Source organism: Syngnathus floridae, chromosome 12 (assembly GCF_059516105.1).
Source record: "Syngnathus floridae isolate MCC-2025c chromosome 12, RoL_Sflo_1.0, whole genome shotgun sequence".
In the NCBI taxonomy this organism is placed as follows: Eukaryota; Metazoa; Chordata; class Actinopteri; order Syngnathiformes; family Syngnathidae; genus Syngnathus; species Syngnathus floridae.
Window position 1 is genome coordinate 8,987,174 of NC_142424.1, and position 21,098 is coordinate 9,008,271.

General features: G+C 38.5%; 2 protein-coding genes and 1 long non-coding RNA gene across 5 annotated transcripts in view; 1 reads left to right on the top strand and 2 right to left on the bottom strand.

Annotated features, from left to right (window-relative positions):
• Positions 1-1,199: 1,199 nt before the first annotated feature.
• Positions 1,200-12,131, bottom strand: man1b1a (mannosidase, alpha, class 1B, member 1a). Its single transcript, XM_088391281.1, has 15 exons — positions 11,981-12,131; positions 11,806-11,897; positions 10,897-11,035; positions 9,684-9,792; positions 9,315-9,466; positions 8,906-9,036; positions 8,648-8,766; positions 7,724-7,915; positions 6,529-6,677; positions 5,948-6,136; positions 5,303-5,493; positions 5,096-5,216; positions 4,655-4,849; positions 4,222-4,353; positions 1,200-2,983 (listed from the first exon to the last, which is right to left on the bottom strand). Exons 3-15 carry the CDS (start codon positions 10,999-11,001, stop codon positions 2,774-2,776), a joined length of 1,995 nt encoding a protein of 664 aa, XP_088247407.1. The 5' UTR covers positions 11,002-11,035; positions 11,806-11,897; positions 11,981-12,131; the 3' UTR covers positions 1,200-2,773.
• On the top strand, positions 11,200-21,061 carry LOC148389986 (uncharacterized). Its single transcript, XR_015861574.1, has 3 exons — positions 11,200-11,262; positions 17,447-17,519; positions 20,649-21,061. It is a non-coding gene; the product is annotated as an uncharacterized LOC148389986 (long non-coding RNA).
• LOC148389987 (uncharacterized) overlaps positions 12,501-21,098 on the bottom strand; it is a 65,029-nt gene continuing 56,431 nt past the window's right edge. For all 3 annotated transcript variants that reach the window (XM_088391278.1, XM_088391279.1, XM_088391280.1), the window contains 25 exons: positions 20,787-20,894; positions 20,629-20,682; positions 20,429-20,536; positions 19,737-19,790; positions 19,536-19,589; positions 19,292-19,345; positions 19,143-19,196; positions 18,869-18,976; positions 18,668-18,721; positions 18,500-18,553; positions 18,368-18,421; positions 17,742-17,795; positions 17,456-17,509; positions 17,310-17,363; positions 16,961-17,068; positions 16,840-16,893; positions 16,605-16,658; positions 16,361-16,378; positions 16,189-16,242; positions 15,006-15,068; positions 14,764-14,929; positions 14,438-14,547; positions 14,007-14,087; positions 13,635-13,817; positions 12,501-13,396 (listed from right to left, as the gene is read on the bottom strand). In XM_088391278.1, coding sequence (XP_088247404.1) covers positions 13,247-13,396; positions 13,635-13,817; positions 14,007-14,087; positions 14,438-14,547; positions 14,764-14,929; positions 15,006-15,068; positions 16,189-16,242; positions 16,361-16,378; positions 16,605-16,658; positions 16,840-16,893; positions 16,961-17,068; positions 17,310-17,363; positions 17,456-17,509; positions 17,742-17,795; positions 18,368-18,421; positions 18,500-18,553; positions 18,668-18,721; positions 18,869-18,976; positions 19,143-19,196; positions 19,292-19,345; positions 19,536-19,589; positions 19,737-19,790; positions 20,429-20,536; positions 20,629-20,682; positions 20,787-20,894 — 1,959 coding nt within the window. In that variant the 3' untranslated portion in view covers positions 12,501-13,246. The remainder of the gene's footprint in view (positions 13,397-13,634; positions 13,818-14,006; positions 14,088-14,437; positions 14,548-14,763; positions 14,930-15,005; positions 15,069-16,188; positions 16,243-16,360; positions 16,379-16,604; positions 16,659-16,839; positions 16,894-16,960; positions 17,069-17,309; positions 17,364-17,455; positions 17,510-17,741; positions 17,796-18,367; positions 18,422-18,499; positions 18,554-18,667; positions 18,722-18,868; positions 18,977-19,142; positions 19,197-19,291; positions 19,346-19,535; positions 19,590-19,736; positions 19,791-20,428; positions 20,537-20,628; positions 20,683-20,786; positions 20,895-21,098) is intronic.

Below are 21,098 nucleotides of genomic sequence, written 5' to 3' on the forward strand. Positions count from 1 at the left end.
TGTCTGTCTGTCTATACATCCATCAATTGCCCTGTTGACAAAATGAGTCTCTGGCACCACCTACTGTACACTGTCTTAATTAGGATTAGGCTCCAAATACTGTAGATGCTATGTTTTTGTTTTAGGTTTAAGTTAGCTGTTTAGCTGGCTTTGTAAAAACAAATACAGTACTCACTATATCATACAAAACAAACGGTACTACTCGTCTTGTAGGCAGAGGAAAGCAGTGATGAGTGTTGGGAATATGAATGTGGAACATGTGGAAAAAAGGGGTAAACTAACAAATCTCTGGTGTTTATTGTTTAAAAATTCTTTGTATTCTTCTCCAGGTATATATTATCATTTTCCATTGGAAGGTGAATTGCTTGGTGATGATTCAATTAGGTGAAATGAGAAAATTACAGTCTTCTATGAATTAAAGTGATAAAGGATTAAACGGCTAATTTAGTTTCAATCCCTTTGTCATTAGGATGTGTTGATAGGAAGTCAATTGGGTTTTTTGATGACATCGCTGAGAGCTGGAAGAAATCAAAGTCTGGCAGTATTTTTTTTTTAAGCCGTATTTATTTATTTTTTTCAAGATTACCGTGTGTAAAGATCGATCACTGACCGAGAAGCCTGATTAGTAACATTCTTAAATGTCTAAATACAGATAAAAACCTCTGGGAAGAGGTACAGGAGCCTGTGCTCCCGCACCGCCAGACTCACCAACAGCTTCATTCTCCAGGCTGTTAGGATCCTGAACTCTCTTCCCCCTTCTGCGTAGCGTATTTATTGTGTTATTTATTTATTATTTATTCATCACTCTTATTTATTCATTGATTGTGCCTTCTTGTTTTATTTTTCTTGTGTTGTTTACTTGTATGTACATTGTGAACTATGTCTTGTCAGCCTGGGATAGTGGGAACGTAATTTCGATCTCTTTGTGTGTCTTGGCATGTGAAGAAATTGACAATAAAGTAGACTTTGACTTTTTGACTTTGAAAAACTGAGTTAAGTGTAAGGAAATCTCCAAATGGTTGTGCTTGACGCACACACTTCATTAACTGACACATTTGTTAAACATTTGTTGAATCTCAAGGTTGATTGAAAACCTTCATAGCTTTGTGGTAAAAGATCACCATTTAATAGCTCTATATATCGTCTTTTAGGGATAATTCAATAAGAGCATGACAGTGTGAAATAAGTCATTGTAGAAGTGAAATGTATGTATATTTAATTAGGTTATTTACAATTTTTCCACAAAGTCAAAAACTTATCAATTATTAAGCAGACATTAGTTGCAGGTAAAATAGAAGGCATCTTGATGGAACGGAAAGAAGGTGCAAATATGGCAGTGGTTCTGATGTTAAAAGTGGAATGCTCAAACTTAAAATTGCTGTTGGAGCAGGAAATGCAAGTTCAAAATCATTTATACAAAATATGTACATTTACATTTTGTCAGCTGCACACTACAATCAATAGAAAACAGCCAAACTGTGACTGCTGCCGCTTCATAAGCCTGCAGCAACAATACACGACAACAGAGATCAGGCACAGGATAGCATGGGTGACTTTAGTGCACATTCAGTTATGTGGCTCAGTGTGTAGACCTCTGTTAAATCAGAACATGAGCAGATTGGATCTTCGCCATGAGAGGAGAACGTCTTAAGAAATGTTTGAATCACAATTTTATACGTAGATGTCCTTGGCGCCGATGCTATTCAGGGGTGAAGTACAACCACTTGGGAATTACTTAAAAGAGCAACAAAACAAATTTGGGAGTTTTCCTAAATTCTTCACCTTAACATGACTTTTGGGCAGTTTAAGTCTCCCCCACTGTTATGGGAGCCCTTTTCTATCTTTGTATCCCTGTTCCTAGATGTGTTGCAGCAGGCATATAAAACACACAGGAAGCCTCCAACGTCAGAATTGCCCACCCCTGATCTAAATACTAACATTCCCTTTCATTATTATTTTTTTTTTAATACATCAATTTGAAAATGAATTTTGCATCTACTTGGCTCTTTGTTGCTATTAGCAGTTCTTGGTGAGTAAACACATTCTGGGGCTTCCCAGCTCTTTGGCATCCAGTATATCTTGGTGACATTCCAATACGACATGATTAACAAAGTGGACACACAAATCTTTCTTTCTTAAGCCTGCAGGGGTTGGTGACGCTTAAGTACAGAGCAGTTATTCATGTTCTTTTTGCGCCATGTAAAAATACCTGTATGAATGAAATGGTTGGCTATAAACATTTTGCTAATTGAACTAGCTTTTGTACAATAAAGTCTGTTGGGTTTTTAGCAATGAATTGAAATTAAATACAAGATTAAGATTCTGACAATTAGTGACTTAACAAATACAGCAGAGGATTTTGTCCAAAAGACGAACATGTATTTAAGATTCAAATTGCATACAAGAACTGACAGCAATCTGTTTAAATAGAAACTTCACAACCCTCTCATAGTCAAGAGTCAAAAACACACTTGGTGTTCATACATACTACAAGAAGTATCAATGCCCCTCAGAGGATAAAGACCTTCCACATATGACAAATCCCAGGCCCACTTCCAAACCTTTTTATTTACAGCAGAGACCAGCTCAGCGCTTTTCCTTGAGAAATATTTCACAGAAATTCCTCCACATGGAAAACGTACCAAAGCAATGGTAGCCTGCTCCCCCATGGGTCATTGACCAACACAGCAGTCCAGTAGCTTGACAGGGCACCTGGCTGACGAACGCCAAGACGCTTACAAGGACTGAAACACATATCTCCTGTATGGTGCCATCACTTGGGTGGCGAGGGCCATATAGGAAGCGGGTGGGCCTCGGTGTTGAAGACATATTTGTCCAGACTGAGAAGATCCATGTCATCAGAAAAGAGCAGGTAGAAGTATTTCAATGTCTCACCCAGGAAGAAACTCTCCATTTTGTCTCTGGGCTCCAGGTTCTCAGGGTCACGGACATTGTTGATAGATGTGTAGCCTCCATCTGAAACCTATAAATAAGCAGGTTGGTGCTCAGGTGGCTCAAATGTATTATTGTGAGGAAATTAATGGGAAAAGATGCTTTGGAATACAAAAGGACACAAATACAAAATGTCCAGTAATAGAGCTGCCCTGCGGTTACCTGGCTACCACAAGATTTACTCCGCCTATTCCACAAAATCTGCTGGGATAGACTCTAGCATGCCCACAATATCATAATATTCACGCTGATTGCGTGATGTGGCAACTTGCACAGCCTACCAAAACTTCTGTTTTGACCAATCATGGCAACGTAAATGCTAATCAAGCAGTTTAAGAAACACAAACCTCTTTTCCAGCTAAAAAATGTACACTCGCTGCTCTTCTTCCAAAAGGAAACTGAGTAACTGTGAGAACAGAATGAATTGCCACGTCCATGCATTCGTCCACTGGTTGTCGCAAAGTTTGATTGGTTGTTTTGTTTCCCCCGGCCATAGTGCTTGTTGTTTTCGGCGCCGCCACATACCCCGCCCCCAAACACATTGTTGCTTTGTGATTGGTCCGTACCACCGGTGGCTCGGCTCAGAGAAAATAAGCAAGTTCAGTACAAGATCGATATTGTTGTTTTGGTGAACTCACAAATACTGTGGGAAATCAGCTTGCGAGCAAGGTTAACAATATACCAGAGTGGCTTAAAAAAAAAAAAAATATATATATATATATATATATATATATATATATATATATATATATATATATATATATATATATATATATATATATATATATATATATATATATATATATATTCTGTCTTTATGAAGGTAATATTTAAGTTTAAGTCCATGTATGTTTTGAAGACAGCTGAATACTCCAAAGTTCTCTAACCCTTAATTCATACGTATTATTATTATTAATTATTACATCATTATTATCCCCTGATCTGCTTAAGAAATAAAAACTAGGGTTGGTTTGGAATTAGTAAAAAAAAAAAAAAAAAAAAAAAAAAAAAAATCATCAAGAAACATTTCTCTGATTAAAACAATTTCTAACAACCTGTTGACCAGTGTTATTTGTACTTTTAGATTCAAGCTAGTTCTGTAACCATTGTGTGGGTTTTGGTTTCATTAACAGAGGGCTACAGAGTATTTTGTGCACGTGTGTATACTATTTTCTATCTTCTAATAAATTATTTTGCTGTTAAGAAGTTTTAATGTACAAGGGATCTCTAAATTATTTTGGGAAGCCTGTAGCTGTTCATACATTTTACCTTGGTATACTTGTTGAAACTCTGCAGAATTTCCCATCCCCATTCTCTGTACTTGGGGTCCTTTGTGAATCTGTACATGTAGAACAGACTCTCCACTGTTTCTGGTCTCAGCAGGTTATGTCGGTCTGCAGGCTATATTTAAAAAAAAAAAAAAAAACAGAACAGCAAAAAGAAAAATCTTTCGACACAGCAATCACAAAATAATATTAACTAGGAAGTCATGCAATGTAAATTATGCAAAAAAAATCTATACATCCTGTATACCCTTCTTTTTTTGCCCCCAATAACAAAACTGGACGGAAAAAAATACCGCAAATTGTGAAATGCATTGCAGGTCAATACAAGGTATTCAAAGAAATAAGACAGTAACTCTTATAAGGACACCTTTAGAAAGTGCAAAATTAAAAAAATGTTAAGGGATGTAAAACCTTACCTTGACATTAATGTCATTATTATCAGTGGCATGTAGGTTGAAATGCACAATCTCTGGGCTAAGTCCAGTCTCCATCTGTTTGTACATGTGGTGACAAGTCTCCATCAACTGTGAAGCTAAATCCATGTGGTCCCCTGGAAGGTCATTGTGGGCTCCCAGTGCCAGGGTCCCGGGTAGGAAACATACCAGGTGGTCCTGAATAAAGAGGGATTTGATTGGAAGAGAAGAAAAATATTTACAAGTTGATCATTTTGAGTTTGACTCCAATGTATCCAATTAAAATCAATAGCTGGATAAGTGGCCCACCGAGATGTACAAAGTAGACATTGCTAAATACAATGACAAGGTAACACAAAGCTTTTCAAAACATGAATAAGAAGTTTTATACCATCCGAACAAGCAAAGTTTCAATATTTGGCACGTCTTTGTTTGCATTTCTACCATTTTGGGACTGAAGCGGTTATGGGACAGCTCCCCAACAAAGGTCAATTTGCGTGGCCCCGTTTGTCTGACAAGGTGTTTTTTCACTCCATCGATTGCTTCAATGTAGTCCTCCAACAACCTGGCAGAATAGAAATAAGACCATCAGATTGATACTAATAAAATGTGTGTCTGTTTTTATGTTCCATTGAAGATGTCCTCACTCACTCATCTTCAGTCTTGCCTCCCTGGAGCCACTGCTTGAGCAGGTATTCATAGTAGCTGTCAGCTCTGGCGCCCAATGTATAAATGCCTCTGTGAGAAAACTGGCCACTGTTGGTGTTGATGAACATTGGGATGAGACCATCATGTTTGCCCGGCAGCTTGTGGACCTGCCTCATTACCTCGTCTACGGCCTCCTGAAAAGGATTTTCATGTCACGAATACATAAGTGTATTAAAAAAAAAAAAAAAGTTAATCTGCTTAATGTCACCTACATTTCCACACACCTTGCTGTTCAGATAAAGCCTGCTTGCCCACAGTCATAATAGCAGCACACCAAAGCACAACTTGATTTCCCTTCCCTTTTAAATCTTTTTTTATTTTATAACAGTGACTGACTTGTTTTCTTCCCCAATCTAATCGTCAAACGGACCGCAATGCAACCCACTAAAGTATTTAGTTTCACAAAAAGTTTTTGGAGGGGCACATTTCATATTTCTTTGTAAATGGAACAGGGATAATGTGCACCTACAATGCAAATAACATGTTTGTATGACACTGCGTCAAGATCATACATTAGGTAATTAGAAACATGACACACATATCACAACACACACTACACCAGATTTGGTGATGTTCTGCCTTTCTGACCTTGTACTGTGGGTCCTGAGTGAGACGGCTCAGCTCTCTGAATTCCAGCTGAATGCTTGTGACCTCAGCCATGGAACTATCAGTCGTCCATCGAGGCGGGTGAGCTGTTCCCTTCCCGATATTCACGTCAGAGAAAGGAATCTTAGAAGGTGTTTTGAAGGCAGGCATCAACCTGGACCCAAGGTCTTTCTGTAAGCAGCGCCGTCAAATTGAGTTTCTTGAAAACACAAGGTATGTCAGAAAAGCTGCAGGACTGGTACCACTAAAGACATATTTCAAAACCAGACTACAAGATGTCCTTACAATTAATTTAACAATAACCCCCTGCAGCTTCCCAGCCGTCTTTGCTACATCCTCAAGCACTCCAGGAAGGATTCCTTTCAGGATTCTGTGCAACTCTGCTGTGGTTTGAAAGATATATTTTGTGACACCAGTCATGATAACTTTCTGATACAGCTTGTAATTCCTAAATAAATTACTTACAGTAACGTCAGCACAACAACGAAACAAAGAGCGAGTTTGGCTTTTAACAAAAAAGGCACCCGCTGAAACAGAAAAGAGTTGCTTGCGGGATGACTCACAGCTTTATTCAGGAACAGCTGGTCTCCTGTTAGATGGTAGGTACTCAGCAGACCACCAAGGATACGAATGGTTGTCTCGAAAAGATTCACATCCACATTTTGGTTGAAAGAAAGCTTCTGCTCTATCCATTGCTTTGCCTCTGCAAACTCTGAACAAAAAAAACAATGTCAAACTGAATGCCATCCAAAAATGTATGAGTCTATGATGAAAATAAAACAGTAAAGTTAGTACAGAGCTATATGAGTGTGTGACGACGATCAAGTGTGTGACGACACATAACATTTATTGCAGGCACCTCAAAACCGTGGAGATGACAGTGGACTTCATCGCCACTTCCACCCCTCACCATCCTCAGCAATGCTATTTCCACCAGACACCTTCAAGTTCCTAGGATCCACAATCTCCCGGGACCTGAACTGGCCACATAGACTCCGTCCGGAAAAAGGCCCAGCAGAGGTTATACTTTCTGAGACAGCTCAGGAAGTTCAACCTGCCACAGGAGCTGCTGAAAACCTTCTACACTGCCATCACTCAGTTTACCCTCTGCACCTCCATCACTCTCTGGTTTGGATCGGCCACCAAACAAGACAAGCACAGACTGCAACGGACAATTAGGTCTGCGGAAAAAATATAATCGGGACCAACCTCCTATCTATCTAAGATTGCTACATGTCCTGGACCAGGAAACGTGCAAGTATCATCTCCGCAGACCCTTCTCACCCAGTACACAGTCTGTTCATACTACTCCCCTCCGGACGGCGTTACAGAGTGCTGTACGCCAATACCTACAGACACAGCTTCTTCCCCCAGGCTGTCGCTCTGATGAACTCTCACCACTCATAGAGACTCAAAGTCATCACTGTGCAATAACATCTTGTTCTCCTCACTTAAATATTGTTAGTTACCTGAATGTTGTCAGTCACTTAAATGTTGTACAGAGGCTGAGAACAATTGGAGTCAAATTCCCTGTTTGGCATGCACAAACTTGGTCAATAAAGCTGATTCTGATTTAATTATGTCACATTTGATTTGCAAGATGACCAAATTATAAACAATTACAGTACAACCTGGCTTAACTTGCCTATTTAATGTCATCAAGATATTTGAATTATTCTTCATATCAAAACATTCATTTAGGAATTGTTCCACCTAAAAAAAATAGTTCACATGAAATATTTCCAGTTAACAAAGTACCTTCTTTCAGGCCCATAATCCACATGGTGTCCAGGGAATCAATGAGGGTCAAACCCAGACCAAACCACTCGCTAAACGACTTTGAGATGGGCTTGAGTTCATCGTGGCCCCAGGCGTAGTCTTTGTAGCCCTTCCATGCATGTCTGAAGGCTTCACGCACGGCCTCCAGCCTGTCCACACCTCCAGATTCACCTATAAACAAAAAGGCAGGAGGATAATAACTTAAGTCGCATCCAGTCGTTGAGTCAGTTGTGCTGTATAGCATGCAAGTAGCTGTGTGTGCTTTTTGGGATAAAAAAAATAAAAATACATACGTGTGTATGTGTGTGTGTGTGTGTATGTGTGTGTATGTATGTATGTATGTATGTATGTATGTATGTATGTATGTATGTATGTATGTATGTATATATATATATATATATATATATATATATATATATATATATGTGTGTGTGTGTGTGTGTGTGTGTGTGTGTGTGTGTGTGTGTGTGTGTGTGTGTGTGTGTGTGTGTGTGTGTGTGTGTGTACAATTGTCATTCTAGAGATGAAGGACATTTTGCCAAATTTCAAATAATCAATGCACAAAATACAGAAAGAGGGCCTTGTGAAAAAAGAACTCATTGTCCAAAGACAAAGTGAGAGTGAAAGAGGAAAAAAAAAAAAAGGCCATAGTCAAAGTAAAATACCAAATAGATTTTGTACACCCCTTGCTAGGACCACGAGTAGTGTAAATCCTAGCTTCTATTTAAAATTATGTTTCGGAAGTTATCATACTAATTCCATAGGACTGGTTCATTTGGAAATGGAAAACAAACGTTAAAGGCAATAGGTTCTTATGTCACAAAATTCCAGCTCCCTCATCGATAGTTTGGTCTTAACATTATCTTGTAGTAAGAATGCCAACAAAGGAAATTTGGCACTGACCAGTGGCTGGGACAGTTGCGGCTGGGATCGCTGGTACCGGGACACCCGCAGCAACCTTCTCAATAGCTGAGGGTGGAGGCTCAGATACCTGATCAGCTTCAATCATTGCTCCTCTCCAGCTGAGTAAAAGAAGAAAACGTGTACAGTTCTTTAAAAGTGGGACTGTAAATTTTAAGTACCAGTAAAAAGATGCTTCAATCACTGCAATGCAGCTTGCAAACACTATATCAGTAATGCTTTCATAGGCAAAAAGCCTACCTGACCAACTTTTTTTGCTTCTTTCCATTTTCCTCTTCATCTTGTACTTGTTCTTGTCTTCCCATGACAAAAGTGTGTGAAACGTTTACATTTTTCTGAAGATTTGGTGGTCCTCTCTTAAGAATTTTTTTCTGTTGACATGCACAGCAAATGTTTCAATTTACTACACAAGCACCACTTTAATTAGCTGCGGACATTGAAGGGGTGCGGGTTTTGCCTTTATGTGTTCAGACCATTTTAAAATATAGGGTGCGGGTTATGCCTTTCTGTGCTCAGACCATATTAAAATATACACATAAAAATGTCATTTGTTCCTAATCCGTTACCTTACATACGTTCTGTGAGTGTGCATGTCCAGAAAAAGTGTTGCTATGGTTTCAAGGAACATATACATAGAAATGTTTCTCACATTTATGGGAGGTTTTTGAAAAATGTCGATGTTTGGTCCTTTAGGGTCAGTCACAGAATGTGGACTCACAACTGGTTTAAGATTCAAATCAGGAAATGCACGCTTCAGCTCATCTTTATTCATTTCCAGCCAGTCTTCCTTTTTTGAAAAATCTAAAAACAGGCAAAGAAACACATACATAAGGTTTAGCTAAATTGGGATATTGTGAATCAACCTTTTCTAAACCGCTAGCAATATGACTACAAGAAATGGCAATATCGGAGGATTAATCGTCATTAGCTATCTCATTAAGGGCAAAATCCAGCTGACTGTTTCCACTACTGCAACCGGATTACCGAGCGTGATGTGCATTCAAATAAGGCCACTTACCTGTTCTTGGTTTTGATATGTGGGAATAAGAGAGGAGTGCCAATACGAGAGTGAGAGCAAGGAGAAAGAGGATAAGGCTTCGCTGCAGTCGAGACAGCTGCTTCCATTTCTGTTGGCACGTAAACCAAGGTCGGGGTTCACTTATGTAACAAAACACTAAATTTTAAAATGAGCTAACATTGATTTATAATATGTACATTGTCTGCAGTAACTGCATCAAACCTGTCATTTATTGATACTTCACACCTAACTGCATTATTCTTTTGCGACTTTCCTTATCGTTTGATGTTTGTTCTCATGGATTCCTCCTTCAGTCTAATCTTTAGTCAGTGGGATGCATGTTTTGCTACCACACAAATATGCTGACATTTGATGCGGCACACTGAACAAAAAGCCATTATCTTGTCTTTTGCATTTGGTGAGGGGAAATTCTTCTGACAGTCAAGTTGTCTGATTTGTAAAAATGGTAGGGCAATGCATACTAAAATTCCTACAGTATATACAAAGGACAAATAAACAGATAAGACAAATAATAAAATTTCAGATAAATACAGATCACAAACAAATAACTGCATTTTTTAAGTGTAATAAGGTGCCTAAGGGCAAAGTTCTATTTGTTTTGTGAAGAACAAACAACCCAAGGTCTTTGACAGGAACCTGATTCCATTTGTTAGATTTTTTTTTAGCCATAACTCAGCGATGCAAAATACTTGACTGACAGTCTTGTTTTAATGTTGCATTTATGGGATCACATCTGCTCGCACACAGTGCTATATATAGCAACATTGTACAGATAAATGGATGATTGAGTTTGTGTTAAAAATCAATATCAGCAAACAGAAAAGTGCGGTCTAGAGGCTATAGTGCAGCGTTAACTTAGCAGCACTAATGAGAAAAATATCCAAAGTAACTAACATTTAGAAGTACAAATGGACGGAGTAACATTTTGTTGGCACGACTATTATCTATACCTATCCAGCTACTATCATTACCGAGTATATTTGGTCTATCTTTATATGTCAAAATAATTTGTTCCAATCAAAAGTGTGATGCTTGAAGACGCAAGTCCTAAATGAATTAATATTTTTAGTGTCCATGAAAACACGGCATCCAATCATAATAACGTTAATTGACATTGTGAAATAACCATAACATCAACCTACAATACATGAGCAGATGAGATATCTGTGTCCAAGTGAGTGTGTGTACCTACCCTCCAGTATGACTGTTTGCGGTGTTTCCCATTGTTGTAAATGTGGCAGTTTGGATCAGTGAGCGTAAGCGAGATGAAGTCCTTTCTCGTTGATGGATGCATCATGTCATCAGTGAAGGGAAGATAGTGGTCATTGACACTGTATTCAGAAGCCAAGAAGAAATGTTATTACCCTCCAAAATTAAAAAAGAAATTCCATATGTTCTGCAAAATCTTATCTGCTAGCTTAAGAGGGGCGAGTACCATAACCAGCCCTAACTGAGTTATCGGCTGCCCTCTTGTGGCTGTTTTATCAGAAACAAACAAAGATGAGAAGAATAGAAAGCTCCCATTTATTTTATGCAATTTTAAGGAAAATTGTCATATGTGAGTATGTGTTTTTTTTTTTATTATTGATCACTGTTTTGGGGAGAAAATATGTTTATCTAATGGCACCACTATTTGCTGTCAGTATCGGTGACGAATCAAGAATTAAGATCTCGTAATGGTGTTGATTGAAAAACTTAGCAAAAATAGCATGGGATCTTATCGACCCTCAATTTGAAGTGTTTAGTAAACGCACAACAAAAACAATTGCATACTTTCAGGTAAGGAAAGTAGACACACTATTGGTTGCTATACCACAAAAGCAGTAAACTTTGCCTTGCATGAATTTATCTGGTATATATATGAAAATGGTACTTCTTGGCTTGCCTTTACCAAGTGCCAGAATCGACCACGCACTCTCTGCTCATGCATTTTTATTTTTCATACAGGATTCTACAACAATTTATTGGTTTGATTTTCTTGACATACGTGCATTCTGCAGCATAAAAGCACTTAGATAAATCAAAAAAACGTCTGTCACTGTGTTTCTCTTGTTTCCACGCGTCCACAAAGCCTGATAGGGTAGAATTTAAAGCCACTTACCTGAAATTCTTTTTGGCTTCTTGATGTTGATGTTGTTCTCTGGAAAGCTAACCAGCTACAAGATTAGCTAGCTGGCTAGCGGGGAGAGTCTCCTACGACAGGAGACATAAAAAAAAAAAAACTAACCGGTGAAGCTCAATCAATTAAATCCATAACTGTAACAGAAGACACTGACTTATACATGAATAGTAAGCACGTTGAACAAAATATTCTGGAGAAATCCACTATAAGGGAACCGTACGTTCCATGTAATATGACGTCGGATCACGTATCCATTTTCTTCTTCGCGTTCCCGCACGTAAACTGTGCGCCCCCTACAGTCTATATATTTGCACGAGATTAAAATGAGAATGTTTTTTTGGTAAGGACGTTCTCAAATAATCATATTCATATATATATGCCCTGCGATTGGCTGGCAACCGGTTAGGGCGTCCATCCCCCGCCTACTGCCTGATTACTGCTGGAATAGGCTCCAGCACGCCCGCAACCACCGAGCGGACAAGCGTTATAGAAAATGGATGGACACACACACACAGGCGCGCGCGCGCACAAACACACACAACACACACACACACACACACACACACACACACACACACACACACACACACACACACACACACACACACACACACACACACACACACACACACACACACACACACACACGACTAAGTAATGGTCTTAGCAAAACAGAATGTTCACGCTGGCTTTATTTACTGAGCAAGCAGATAAAAACACATTATTTGGCACAGCACCACATATTTTGATATGATCATTGATTTTTGAGGTCTGGAATAAGGCCAATCAAAACGTATTTACTAAACCACCAACAAACCAAAAGAAAATAGGGAAGCTATTATGAGGTAATAAACATTTGTAAAGTTTCCCACTTATGGTTACTTAGATTTGTTCTGCGACAATGGCCACCTGAATGTCACTTCTCTCATAATAATTTGAAAACCATCCCATTTAAGTTAAAATATGGTGTGATGTGGGAACAAAAGTGGATTCAGCGCCCAGGCGTACAAAATCCCCAAACCCAACCTGAGAAATATTTAAATGAAAACTTAAAACACATGAAACAATTCATTGTATGCCTGACAAAAGACAGCACCAAATTGTTCCACATAAGGTTTTAGATGGATTAAATGCACGTGGAACTCATAAATAAACTTTTATCAGCACCTTGAAAAGAGACAGAAAAGTTCACCAGTGACTATTTTCCAGCAAGGCACTATGTGGAAGTTGATAATTATTATTTACACAATGTCTGTAATCAGAGCCCTATTTACATCATGTAAGCATCTGTAAACAATGTACTTTTTTTGTCAGCCTGAGCACACAGCAGTCATTCAGCATCAAATGATATCCCCAAGACAAAAAAAGGGGCATCTGTGTTTGCATCCATGACCTGAAAGTCTTCAGCTGACAAGTTATTCTAACTGAAACAAATGGGTCCAACACTGAAGCCAAATTGATGTGTAAAGTTTCTACCACCAAATAGTGCCACATCTCTCACAGGAAGTAGGTGGAGGTCCTCAAACTCAAACACTGACTCCCGGGGTCCTGACACCATCTTCTCTCCAGGCTGATGATGATATGGAAAGAAAATGATATAGAATTTACTCTCCTGTCATTTTAAAACAAAAATAATAATCATTTAATAGTACTAAAACAACAGAAACACAACAATTAAAAACCAGACCAAACTTTAACCATGTTTCACTACTAGGTTGAAACCAAAATGAAATCTGTAGGCTACTAAATTGGTACCATTACAGCTGGCTGCAAATTAGTATTATAGAAAACAGAAATATTTTACATACCACACAATCTTGAATTGCTCCAAGGAAACTTTGCGTTCTTGTGTCAGTGAGGAATTTGATGTCACTTTCAGACGGGCCCAATTTATGTCCTGGCTGGCAGAAGTAGGTCATTTTCTGCGTGGCTGTGCTACTGTGCAATCTCAAAAAACGCATCTGAACCAAGTTGGCACCTGGGTAGATAAACTTATCAAAGGAGACATACTGTTAAATCTTACAATGACAAAACCAAAGAAAAAAAAGCAGTCGCAAAACAAAGATTCTTAGGTATGACTGGCTAAACATGGTATTAGATAACTAATTCAATTTAATATCTTATACAAAGCAGTCACAACATGCACATGTTGTCAATTTAAATATGTAGGTTTTGGATACCTGAAATCCTTGGTCCAGCCTACTGAGCCACTGAAAGGAGCCCTCTGCAGAAGATTCCTCCATCCAGGCTTTCATTGGCAACTGCAGCCAAAGACATAATTACCCATTTGTATCCTGTGCAGATTAGTTATGTACAACTATTGCATCTTTTATTAGTCAGTAGCAAGTCTCAAATTACAGAAATGAGAACTCCCTTTGGGTAATTTGTAACATGCTCTATTTAGCGGCATTAACAAGGAGGGAATAATAAGATAGAAAAAGAAAGGGTGTTGATTAAAAATGCCATTTTGTGCAATGTTACAGTCTATTATTCCATTCAGTGGACTTATTATTGGGAGTTCATGGGTATGGCGACTAATGAATCAACAATGATTGACATAAAGATGCTCATGAACGCGGCTCGATAAGTTTTATGTTCTTGAGTTTTGGACCTGAGAATCTTGAGGATAAAGGCATGTCTGTATAGCTGAGCTAGAGAAGCTGCAATAGGCTGGCAGAGCATCAGCAGAGCTGCCTTGGTTTGGGTCGATGTAATATGTTCCTAAAGACAACACACAGTAAGACTTCAATATTCAGGTCTGCGCTTTGAAACATATTCACACCGATAGTTCTTTAAAACCTGGAAACTTGTTATTGTTGGAATTTGTGTAATACATCAACATCATTTAATACAGTATATAATAGAATTCTAGAGAAAAAAAAGTTAGTAGCAGTTCAAAATGTGTTTACAATACATTTTGAGTATTGGCTAACTGACCATTAGCATATTCTGGATGGCAGAGCCAAAGTTCCAGACATGTGGTGGCGGGATGTTCTTTGGTGCCATCAGGAGGATCCATCAATAGTCGAAGCTCCTGCTCTAGAGACTCCAGAAGAGCTTGGATTAAAGAGTAATTGGGCTTGTCAGAGACATACGTTAGTTCCTAAACAGAAAGAGAAAAAGGTATGCATCTAGTCATTTTCAAATAAACACAACTTTTGTTCGTATGTTGTACCAACCTTGAGTTCTCTCAAAGTTATGTTTATAGATGGTCCAGGAGCTCCAGGAAGGCCAGCAAGACCCTAGACATAAGGATGACAAAAACATTAAATGCGACCATAGTCTGTCTGGAGTGTGAACTTAGTGACGTCACTCAAAGTGTATAGTCTCGCATTGTAAATACAGTAATCCCTTGTTTATCGCCGATAATTGGTTCCAAGACCATCCGCGATAGATGAAAATCCGCGATGTAGAGAAAATATACTGTTACAACATCCATTTTATACAACTTTTAGTATTTTTAAACACTGCATTGTACTTTTAAATGCTTTTTTGTAATTTTAACGCTTTTGTAAAACTGACTTTCAGAAACATTCTTATTTAAATAAAGAAATAAATAAATAAATAGATGAATGAATAAATAAATAAATAAATAAATAAGCAAATACATAAAAGTATATATATTGTTACAATATGGATATATGGATATATGGATAATATGGAATATGGAGCAATACGGATGGTATATAAAAAAGTTAAAGTCCCAATGATCGTCACACACACATCTGGGTTTGGTGAAATTTGTCCCCTGCATTTAACCCATCCTCGTGTGATTTTGATCCATCCCCTGGGGGAGAGGGGAGCAGTGGGAGTCATTTGGTGATTTAACCAACCCTAAATGCTGAGTGCCAAGCAGGGAGGTAATGGGTCCCATTTTTATAGACTTTGGTATGACCTGGCCAGGGTTTGAACCCACAACCTTCCAGTCACAGGGCGGACACTCTACCACTAGGCCGCTGAGCTGGTTATGAACAACCTTATAAATAATGTAGGATATTTTGAACACACAAATGCACTTTCTAAAAACAGTCATTCAAATTTTGGGATCTGGTAGAATTAAAAACTGCTCAATTTTTGCTTAAAGCACGTCAAAATTCAATGTGCTGTAAAGTCATATCGGCAGACAAAGCAGCCCCGCGCTCCAAGTGACATGCAAAAGGCTGCGATGCACCGAATAGATCCGCAATATTTGTTTTCATAAAAATCCGCCATGCACCGAGGCCACAAAAGGTGAACCTCAAAGTAGCGAGGGATTACTGTATTGGATACTTATCGGAATTGAGCCAGTCAGACTGTCTTAAGAAAATCAGGAAGATGATGAAAGTCAAAATTGAGCTGCAGTAGCGTATATTTTGAACTTACAGGGCGACCTCTTCTGCCAGACAGACCAGGCAAACCTGGGTAGCCTTTCATACCCTGCAAAGAGAAGAAAAAACAATGATCAAAACATGCGTATAAGCACACATATACCAAACAATGACTCAAAATAAAATATATTAATTTATTGAACTATAAGCCAATGTATATCTCCTACCTTTAATCCAGATTTGCCCTGTAACACCCAGAAGAACATGGACATGGATGAAAATCATCGCATAATCTTTCTGCTATTAAGCACTTAATATAGTACAACAATATGACAGATGGCCCAAAATGTAAATAGGAATTGAACGCAATAATGATTAGAAAATCACTGGAGAATACAAGTAACACAAACAAGATACGGCCATGATGTTGCATGAAATATATCACAAGAGTAAATTAACAACATAACTTACAGGCAAGCCAGGCAAGCCTGATGTTCCTCTTGGTCCTGGTGGACCAATAATTCCCTGTGGAAGACAGAGCAGGGAGAAACTTTTATTAAATTAATGTGAATCCTTTTTTGCCAAAACATGTGAATACACAGGCCCTAACCAGACCAACAGGGACATTTATCAGTGGATAATGTAAAATAATTGTTTTTAAATAATCACAAACAACAAATGTAAGTTGCTTTTCCTTCAGCTTTACCTTTTCTCCCTGTTGACCAACTCCACCCAGCAACCCAACAGGTCCACGGATCCCCTGCACAAAAAATGACAGTTTGGGCCACTTGTAAGCCCCCCAAAATAAATAATCATCCAAAGCTTACCTTAGTGCCATCAAATCCAGCTATTCCCGATAGCCCCATGTCACCTTTTTCACCCTTTCCTCCTTTAACACCTCGATCACCCTTCTCTCCACGTAAACCAGGGTTACCCTTGGACATACGAAAAAGCACATCATTTGTGATTATTACATTTTTTCATAATTCGATGATAAAGGTTACAGTATACTTACTTCCTAATCATTGTGTAATTAACCGTATTAAAACAAAATCACTTCTCAGCACCACAACACAAATACAAACAAACAAACAAACAAACAAACAAACAAACAAACAAACAAACAAACAAACAAACAAACAAACAAACAAACAAACAAACACAAAAGCCACTCACGATGGTTCCAGGCCAGCCAAGTTGTCCTGCTAGTCCCGTTTCCCCTTTATCACCCTGAGACATGAAACAAAATTTATTCTAAGAGTGTGGTTGAAGTTTTAATAAAATATGCACAGAATATGTGGTGCTGTTTCCAGATAACCTACTTTTGGACCTCTGATGCCTCTGGTTCCACGGATTCCAGCTTTTCCTCGTTTTCCCTGCAGCCAGGTTTGTCATGTTTTGAAATAAAGAAAGTAAAGAGGTGAAAACTATTTTGATGAGCCTTGATGACAAAGGGGCAGTCAACCTGCACTTTGCATGAATAATAAACAAAACATATTTTCACATTTATCTTCTTGCTTTTAAATATAGTTGTACTGCAGAAATAGATCCCTGAAGTATTTAGTCCCATTACATGGCACAAAGACAAAAATTAAGATAAGGTTTTACCCTCCGCCCAATACGACCGATCTTTCCTGGTGAACCACTCTTGCCGTCCTCTCCCTGTAAGAGTAAAATAGCAATGACTAGGACTTAAACACATAGCAGGGGAACATGGAAATGTATTGTAATTTTTTGATATCCCAAAATCAGAACAACCGCATATCAAGTTGCAGGACCGGAGGAAACCTTTGGGAGAGTTTTGGTGAAGAATTTTAAAAGGTTTAATTAGTACAATATCGGACCAGCAAATATAGAAACAGCATCAAATTTGGATTACAATACAACCTATATATTTTTTAGATCACCAGTCTGTGGCTTCCTCTCAATAGCTAATGGGAACACAAATTTTTGGGTCATGGAAAAGTCCTATCCCAGCTGCTTGAGTGAACCCGGACAGATCGCTGGTCATCATAATTCTTTGGCTACATAGACAAAATTTTAACAGAATACAAATATGCAGCATTGGTTACGATGATTTATTTATCTATTCATTTGTTTATTCACTTTGTCACTTCATTAATCTTTTGCACACTGATGCAAATATTCAGAATGTATTTTGATGTGAAAGGACACTTTTATACTCCAAAACAAATATATAAGGGTAAATACTACAAAGACCATATTAGTATTACCTTTTCACCTTTCATGCCCTGTTTACCCTCAGGTCCTTGTCTTCCTTGCCCTCCCTGCAAAGTAATATTTACTGCTTGCAAAAATGATAAAAACGTGACAACAATTTTAGATAAAGACACTGAAAATCGTACAGTTTTCCCAATGCGACCGGGAGGGCCCTGTGGTCCCATCTCTCCAGGAGCTCCCTATTGAACAGAAAAAAAACAAAGTCCAAACTGAAAGTGGTCATGGAAAAGCAACGAATCCATGTGCCCTCTGAATGTAAACCTTGGTAAAATATTTAGCAAATTTGCATTTACCTCTAAGCCGGGAAGAGCAGAAGGACCTTGTATTCCTGGTAAACCTTCTTCTCCCTGCAAAATCAATCAAAACCGACTTGGTCAAATGTATTCATTTTGGTGAAGAACATCATGTAATCGATTCAGAATTAATTAGGAATATTGCAGCTCCATATGACATGGACTGGGTAAATGTAGCCATTGTTTTATTTGTAGAATAACCTGCTGCCCTGGCGGGCCTGGGGCTCCAGGTTCTCCTTTCGTTCCCGGTTGCCCCGGTTCACCTTTAGGTCCTGGGTCACCTTGAGGGCCATCCTTTCCTTGTTGACCCTGTTTATGTCACAGAAGAGAATCTTGAAAGACTTATGTAGTAATATAAGATGGTGTCTTGTAGGTTGGTGTTATTTTTATTTATTTTTGGTAAATCTACACAGATGTTGGGACATTTGGTAACTAATCTGTTTAGAATATTTTTTTTTTTTCATTTTTGACTTACATATGGTCCCAGTTTTCCAATGTCTCCTCTGATGCCCCGCACTCCAGTTTTTCCCTTCAAATAAGATATAACACAAGCACAGCAAACACATTCACAAATATATCCTGTGCGCGTGGAAAAAAAAATGTTTGATATGAATAAAACTTTACCAAAGGGCCTCTTGAGCCTTCAGGTCCTGGTGTTCCAGTATTACCACACTCTCCCTGGGAAGGTAAATAAAAGTCATTTAAAGTTCTGCAACTGAGTGGTGCATGGGATGCATTCCAGAATTGAGGGACAAACTAGGATCAAACCTCTTTTTGTTAAGAAAACAAAAAGGTTCTAAACACATTTTGTCATGTCATATACTAGAAAATGTTGTCCAATTCTGGAGTGACCCATATAAAATATCACCTTTTGTCCTTGAAGTCCCTTTGGCCCGGGGGATCCAGGAGTTCCTGCACTTCCCTTAGAGTCAAACAAACACACCAGAGAAGTATTGAAAAATTCAAAATTGGAAAATTGAACGGGAAGACATATCCTATATTGATTGAATACATTTTACTTTTGGCATGATTAATTCATAGCCATGGTAAGCAACAAATATGGACTCACCTGTAACCCTAAAATACCTGCAGGGCCCACTTCTCCAGCTAGACCTGGTTCACCCTAGTCATTACAAAACAGAGACATCAAATTTAGCATTTGTTCCCAATGCAAAACAGTACATCTTCAAAGACTCAAGGTGAGATGCAAGGATCGCACCCCACCATTAAAAATGTTTTCTTAGATTGAACTAAAATTCTGAAAACAAGTTTGAATATTTATCGAAAAGGCTCTATTCATTGTCGATCACCACCATGCATCGCAATTTGAATCATGCCATTGTTCATGGTATTGTAAATGCATATCCAGAAAACCATAAAATGTGTGCTACAAAACTCCTCTTCCAATAGCTCTATTTATCACTCTAGTCACTCTAAAATTAAACCAAACATACACCTTTTTGCCAATGTTGAAATTTAAGTACACAAAACATGAGTTGTATAAAACTACCTTCTGTAGTTGTACTATGTTCATTTTGTTTTCAATTGTCAATTATTTTATTGGTTCTTTTATCACAAACAAAATATTTAGGTTGCATATGATGAAGGCGGAAGTACTAGCCGAAACATGTCAGGTAATGCAACCTAAATATTTTGTTTGTGATAAAAGAACCAGTAAAATAATAACTACCTTCTGTGTTGCAGTGGCTGACAATTACTCATTTTACCCAAAAATACATGTTAAAATGAATAATGGCTCACCCTTAATCCTACATAGCCCTTCTCCCCCTTTGGGCCTCTTTCACCATTTTCTCCAAGTTCTCCCCAAGTGCCCTCAGGACCAGAAAAGCCTTGAGGTCCCACCTCACCCTGCCGCCAACAATCAGTTTAAACAATTGGAAGCATATAATCGAGTGCCATTTAACTTTGTCACATATTTTAAGGCTATTAGAAAAAGTGACCTTCTCTCCTTTGAATCCAGGATCTCCTGCTTCACCAGGATGGCCGACATCCCCCTACCATGGAGGAGTGAACATAACTCTTTAATAGGCATTTGTATGAGTCTTCAGAACTTGAAAGTAGGATGCTCTTCATTCAAACAGAAAATCAATGCACCAACCTCTTTTCCGATGGGTCCTGGTGGACCCTGTAGTCCCTTTGTGCCCTCAAGTCCTCTCTCTCCCGCTAGTCCTGGAGGACCAGGTTTTCCTTGAGGCCCAGGGTCCCCCTGTTAGAAATAAGCAACAAATGGTAGAATTATGTTCACTTTGCCTTTTTTCCAGCAGTATAGCAAGGCAAGATATGGATTAGGGCCTAATGATTAGGCCATCAACACAGCAAAGCGCAGAATGAGTGTTTTTATCTTTCTGTCATCTTTCCATTGGATGCAGCAGTATTGACGATGACAAGGATATATGTACAATAGTAATCA

What these genes read in the sequence shown, in the direction of transcription:
- man1b1a (XM_088391281.1), bottom strand. Translation starts at nt 11,001, where the DNA reads ATGATGCATCCATCAACGAGAAAGGACTTCATCTCGCTTACGCTCACT. An exon ending in GATTATGGGCCTGAAAGAAG is followed by an intron (nt 6,678 to 7,723) that starts GTACTTTGTTAA and finishes TTTTTTGTTCAG; the next exon opens with AGTTTGCAGAGGCAAAGCAA. An exon ending in GGAGGCAAGACTGAAGATGA is followed by an intron (nt 5,217 to 5,302) that starts GTGAGTGAGGAC and finishes CTATTCTGCCAG; the next exon opens with GTTGTTGGAGGACTACATTG.